The sequence below is a fragment of the Triticum dicoccoides genome, chromosome 6A (genome assembly GCF_002162155.2).
Source record: "Triticum dicoccoides isolate Atlit2015 ecotype Zavitan chromosome 6A, WEW_v2.0, whole genome shotgun sequence".
Lineage (NCBI taxonomy): Eukaryota > Viridiplantae > Streptophyta > Magnoliopsida > Poales > Poaceae > Triticum > Triticum dicoccoides.
In genome coordinates this window covers 534,077,800-534,083,908 of record NC_041390.1, presented here as the reverse complement: position 1 = coordinate 534,083,908, position 6,109 = coordinate 534,077,800, and the positions used below count along the sequence as shown (strand labels likewise).

At 49.5% G+C, this 6,109-nt stretch overlaps 1 protein-coding gene across 4 annotated transcripts; it reads right to left on the bottom strand.

Moving 5' to 3' along the window:
- Positions 1-6: 6 nt before the first annotated feature.
- On the bottom strand, positions 7-5,334 carry LOC119317726 (putative U-box domain-containing protein 42). 4 transcript variants are annotated; one of them, XM_037592220.1, is made up of 5 exons: positions 5,205-5,334; positions 3,900-4,196; positions 2,388-3,364; positions 1,937-2,246; positions 7-1,675 (listed from the first exon to the last, which is right to left on the bottom strand). In XM_037592220.1, exons 2-5 carry the CDS (start codon positions 3,907-3,909, stop codon positions 60-62), a joined length of 2,913 nt encoding a protein of 970 aa, XP_037448117.1. In that variant the 5' UTR covers positions 3,910-4,196; positions 5,205-5,334; the 3' UTR covers positions 7-59. The 4 variants fall into 4 exon arrangements, with proteins under 4 accessions (XP_037448117.1, XP_037448120.1, XP_037448118.1 ...); XM_037592223.1 differs by having other exon boundaries at positions 3,900-4,028; positions 5,192-5,327; XM_037592221.1 differs by having other exon boundaries at positions 3,900-4,028; positions 5,205-5,327.
- Between the last annotated feature and the right edge of the window lie 775 nt (positions 5,335-6,109).

Here is a 6,109-nt window from a genome sequence, read left to right as displayed (position 1 = left end):
TAAGCATCAGCATGCTTCTGTTTTAATAGATCACCAGCAGTACGTATGACAAGGAGTCTCTAAATCTCCACGGACATATAGGTCGCCGAGTAGTCGGGCATCCTGTGCAGCCGCGTGAGGATGCCCTCGGCGGCCTGCTTGGCGCCGGCGTCGCCCTTGTGGAAGGCGCTCACCAGCGCCGCCGGCAGCACCCTGTCCCCGGTCACCTCCCTCACGCACCGGTCGTCGCCGTGCGCCAGGAACTTGTCCACCATGCAGAAGCACTTCTGCCACAGCACGTTCTCCCTGTGCTGCCTCAGCGCCCCCAGCACACGCCGCGGGGCGTCCAGTTCGGCGAGGGCGGCCACGCTCCTCTCCACGTCCACCCGGTCGTCGACGAGCGTGCACAGCGCTCCCAGCGCGGCCTCCACGACCCGGGGGCTGTCGCTCTCGAGGCTGCCAAGGAGGCCCTCGACGGCGCCGGCCTCGAGGAGGCAGAAGGACGTCACCGTGGAGCAGACTCCCCGGTGCACCGGGCAGACGGGTTGTTGGTGTTGGAGGGTCTTGTTGCCTTGCGCCCTTGTGGTCATTAGGCGCTTCAGCATTGTCTTCTTCTTTGGCCGTGGGTCCTCCTCCGGCGGCATCTGCGACAGCTTGATGGACTGGTAGCTGAGGTTTTCTAGCCCCACGGCGGCGAGCCGCTGCACCTCGGCGCTTCCGGCAGCTCCGGCGAGGAGTTCAGTCAGCACCGAGGCCAAGCTGTGGTCCATCGCTTCCTTCAGAACGGTCGGGTTGTACAGCGTCGCGGTGAGCCGCACCAGCGAGCCCACCAGACCCTCCATGTACTGTACCGCGTACCTGCTCCTTCTCTTTGCGCTGCTCTGCATCTCTTCTATCCCGCTCAGCAGAACCGACACGGCGCCCTCCTGCACCAGCGCAAGGTTGAGCGAGATGTTTCGGTGCGGTAGCCTTGAGAGGAGCGTCACCGAAGCAGCATGCCGCTCGGTGATTTGCCTGGCGTGGCTGATGCTTTTGACCAGCCTGCCCGGCTGCCCCTGCGTCTTGCAGAGCCTCTCGGCGATGGTGTGGCCAATGTGCGCGGACAGGGTAATGAGCAGCCTCGTCGCAGCAATGCTAAGCGCCTCCATTGGGGAGCTCATGAGCTCCACAATGGCATGGCCGCGGTGGTTCTCTCTGACCACTGAGACCATGACATCCAGGGGCTTGGCGAATGCGGTGAGCGCAAGCAGTAGGCGGATGATGCTGAGGTTGAAGTCGTCGGGTATGAAGCACTTGAGCATGGACACAAAGTTGTAGATGCAATACTTGGACGTGAGGACGTGGCCTTCCTTGTTCACCACAGTGGTGTCTGGATCAATGCCGGACTCAACAATGTTGGCTAGGGCGGTGGCAGCCTTGGCCCTGTAGCTCTCGGGTTCGTCATCTATCTTCCTTATGAAAAGCTCCTCGACCATGACCAGGACAGCACCTGCCTCAACGAGCACCTTGCTGTTGGGGTGGTGCGAGGAAAGCTGGACCAGCACATCGAGTGCTGCCTTATGGACCACCGTGTTGCAACTGTGCACCATCTTGATGAGGACGCCCGACGTGCTCTCGGTGATTTCAATGGTGACTTCCTGGTATAGGACCAACTCGCTTAGGTAGCTGATCATCTCCATCTGCACCTCTTCTGGGCCTGTTTTGGAATCTTCATGTCAGCTTAAAGTTCAATTAATTATAGGAGCAAGAGGCCCTGAGTCTCAAAACCCTTATTTGGGATGTTAAGTTGAGGCAATCCTAACATGTGCAGCTGTAGTGGAACAACTATTAAATGACAAGAGGGTTCATACTTTTTGAAAATCTAGGTGGTTCAAATACAATCAGACTTGCAAGAAAACAATAGCAAAACACACTTTAATGAACCAAAAAAAGTTATGAAATTTCTTCAGAGGCATACCTTCAACAAGATGACTCCAAAGGGGTTCTAGGTAGCCACTTTCGGCCATGTACTTGATGTTCTTTGGACACTTTTCCAGGTTCTTGAGGACTGCTCCAGATTTCTCAGCAGCAAGTGGATCATCAGAATCATTAATCTTCATTGTGGTGAGAATCAGAATACTTCCAGCAGTTGACCCAATTTTCTCCAGCAATAACTGAGACTCTGAAAGCTCTAGCAAGAAAGAGACGGCCGCGTGCCTTTCATCAATAGTACTACTTGACAGTAGCTTAACTGTCCTGGCAATGGCCTTGGTTTTTCCAACGATTTCCTGTAATATGCAGCAATTGGTTAAAATTCCATTATAATATGCAGCACAGGCTTGGTGCCAAGCAGCCGATCAGTTATTTCCTTGTGTATACTATTCTAAATTGCAGATGAGTTTATGTAGGGACAAAAAGTTCCTTCTTACCCTTCCTTCTTCATCCTTAACTAACAAGGACAAAAGCTCCAATGTGTCAAGCCGAATCTGTTCATTGTGGTTGTCCAACAAACGTGATAGGACCTTGGTGACACCAATTTTATGCATCAGCTCCTTGTTCTTCCCCCTCAGCTTGGCCAGCGATTTCAGCTCATGTATGGCCTCGAGCACCATAGCCTCAGTAGTCGACAAAGAGAGCGCAGTTCGCGCAACTCTAATCCGCATTGCCTCATTCCTCATTCCCCATTCTGCAATCACACTCTTCAGGGAAGCATTACTCATCACTGCCTTACTCTGCAATGGAGCTTTTGTGACAGGGCAGCAGACAGGTTCCAAACTGTCCGCATACCTCTCAAAATGCTCCTCTATGGCTCTCCTGTCATATGTCACACCGCCCTCTGTCATCACAGGATCAGTCATCACCTCTTTCGTCAGTGGACAGAAGAATCCATCATACAGAGGCTCAACATATTCCGTGACCTCTGGGAGAGAGTTAAACGTCTGCCCGCCAAATTCATGTGATTCATGGTACATTCCCTGCAGAAAGTCCACCAGCCTCGGCATGTCACTCTCGTAGACAGACCTCCTATTGGGCATGTCGGTCACTGCATTCATGGACATAGCAACATCGGTGTAGCCCCTCCTTGAGTTTGACTTCATTGCCACGTCAGTGTTAGCATTGCTGCCAAGTGCTGATGCTGGTATCCTGCCAAGATGATCACATATGTTCTGAATGACACTCTCCAGGTCATGTGCTATGCTTTGCATCTCATCATCTGTGAGTTGCAGCGCTCTTCCTCTACACCTTACAGTGAGGTCTTTAGCAAGGTTGACACTGGCAAATAGAGATTCCAGTATCTGTGTCATATTGGTTGGGGCCCTGCGAGCTGTTTGACGCTCCATTATGGCCTTGCTAGACGCCATGGAGTCCTCTTGGCTAAAATCGGCAGTGGGTACTATCAACATGACTGCATACCCAAACAGAAGCAGACAACAACAATGCAAATTGTCGCTCAGATATGGGAGATAATTACATGCTATAAAAAAACAGTGTGACATATTGGAGCAGATGCATAGAATTTTCCTGAAGATCGAAGATTTTACAGAACAACCAAAATCATTGTAAGGGCATAAGTAGAAGGCTTAAGCTACCCAACGATTACTCAGAGTAGACCTGTATTTATTTTTGGCATTACCATCTGGCGCTCCTCTAGTCCTCTTACAGCGTGACTATTTTTCTAACTGACTAAACTAGAGATGTAAAGGCAACAGCCTTTTCTGTCTGAAGTATATCGATCACAAAAGACACCTAAAAACCATGAAATTGTAATCCTTAGGGAGGCAAAGCATAATTTGATTACTCCGAGAACAGAAATCTTCTTGACAAAAGGATAATATGTTCTCCCCAGGAGCACTTACTGCCATGTCCCTCCACAAAGCCTCCAAACGAATAATCTCCCCAAACAAACGAATGAAGATTACAGCTATAATAAAGAACCTTACCTGTATCCATAACACCCAAGAGATTTGAGCACTGTGACTCTGTGTGGACTGTAGAGGAGTTATAGAATGAGCGGCTTTGCCTCCTATTTCGCCAGAACAGCACCCGCTGTATCTCCTCTGAAGCACATTCTACGACAGAAGAATGCAGATATAGAAGACCCAGCAAAATGGGTGCACTATGTGACCCCTTTTAATACTGCACTTATTTATCACAGGAAAGGACTGTTGATGATGCTATCCACATAAAAGAAGGACACAATCAATGAGTGACAGTCTTGGTGATGGAATGAAATATTTCTGCAAGCAAGAAGTATGAAGTTCTTAATAGGAACAAAGTTAGGTGATAGGTAGGTTTGGCAAGCTAACCCAAAAGAACCTAATGACAATGCCATCCTTATCGCTGAAAACTATATAGCGTAGATTAATGGGAAATTGGAATTGGTAAGCATGCCCCTCCAAAGTATGCTGTTATGAGGTATGCCATTGGATGTTGCAGTGGAATGTCATACTCAGGTCACAGCAATTCAAAAGTGATAGCTTTGCTGTTGCATGGTTCCAATTTTCCCTAGATTAATAGAGGATAGCAGTCGATACCATCAGCAGCCAAAAAGTCATAACGCCTGATTGCCACAACTCAGCATGAAGTAATGGATGTTTAAAATAAATAAATAAAAAGATGCAGATTATAATCGCAGGTGATAGCGACAGCAATCTTCTTTGAACAATTTAGACTGGGCTAAAACGTAAGCACTTGAAAAATGGCACCACAACTAACCCGTCATCATAATATAATACATCTAGGTAGGTTTGAACTAATGTCTTCAGAATTCTCTAGGACTAAATTCACTGAAGTCAACACAAGTTCAACTGCACAAGCTACTTCTCACAAATTTCAGCTTGTGAAACAAAGGGATAGAGATTATTCCATAGTCCCGCAAATTAAACCGAGGGACGGACTCGTACCAAACCTTTACTGGCTACTGCTATTATATGATAATATGCTCAGATGTAGACTTGGAGTGGATGCAACAAAGTCAGGTTATAGCTATGAAAACAGCATCACAAAAAGACACAACGAATGTTGATCGTTGAACAACCATAGAATAAGGGTGGCGGCATGACAAAAGGGCAGATTCTTTTTGTAAGCATCTATCAAAATGCTCTTTGTACGCATCAACCAAATTGCTGAAGTCAATGGCGCGCACCAGTCTAAGACAAAACTAGTCAACTACCATGTACCAAATCCAAATGCATCGCTCGGCCATGATATTCTACGACTGTGCGGCGGAGACCGGAGGGAGGTACCGGAGGCTGCGGACGGAGGTGCTCCCGGGGCCCAAAGCCCGGCAGGGCGGCGCGGCGGAGCTCGTCCGGCTCCGGCTTGGGCTCTAGGTTTCTCGCCATTTCGAGCTAAGAGTTGAAATTGGCTCCACACTGTCATGCCAGGTCATGCCCTCTTTGTGGGACTGCCCTGGAAAATGGGCCGTGGAACTTGGGCTGGGCCTAATGGCAAGGATCTGGAGCAATGCTATATAAAGAGGCGCGCGTCACAGGAGACGGGATGAACGATTGAAACGTCTGAAGCCTCTCATCCTTTTGCTCCTGTTCCTCACCTCCCTGCTATCTGTATCTCCCTCTTGTTGCTGATTCTGACCTCAAATCTCTTCTCTTGTATCCGAAATCGGTAGTGATCTGATTGCTCACCCCATGTATGTGCTTGGGTCGTGACAATTTGGTAATCAGAGCCAACAAAAAATCACCAACCCACTTCCTGCCTATCACCTGTTCGACGAAATGCCTGAGAGTGAGTTCCACCTGCGCATGGGCTTGCTGCTCGAGCTGACGCAGGTGGTAACCGTGGCTGAGTACACGACGTTGTTCTGGGAGCGTCTACACCATGTGCTGCATCTTGACTCCAGTCTAAGCATCAAGAGCTTTGTCCACCCGTACATCGATGGCTTGCGCAAGGATATTCAAGTAGTTGTGCACTCGCAATCGCCATCTAGCATCACCAGAGCGTCCTGCCTTGCTAGAATTAGGGAGGAAGAGATCATGAAGGATGAGGCCATGGCTGTCGAGGAGCATGGCAATGGCTACGACCATGGAGTTCATGGTCTCATGCCTACTGAGACCCTCTGCATCGTCTCCACCAAGCTCGAGGTCCCAGAGTTGTGCAGTGCAGATCACGGCGTCGACGCCAGCAGCCTTGC

Excerpts from the sequence above, each read along its gene's own strand:
- LOC119317726 (XM_037592223.1), bottom strand. The coding sequence starts at position 5,303 with ATGGCGAGAAACCTAGAGCCCAAGCCGGAGCCGGACGAGCTCCGCCGC. Across the intron at positions 4,029-5,191 it reads GCCTCCGGTACCTCCCTCCG|AATGTGCTTCAGAGGAGATA; the intron begins GTCTCCGCCGCA and ends CTTCTGTCGTAG. Across the intron at positions 1,676-1,936 it reads TTGGAGTCATCTTGTTGAAG|GCCCAGAAGAGGTGCAGATG; the intron begins GTATGCCTCTGA and ends ATTCCAAAACAG.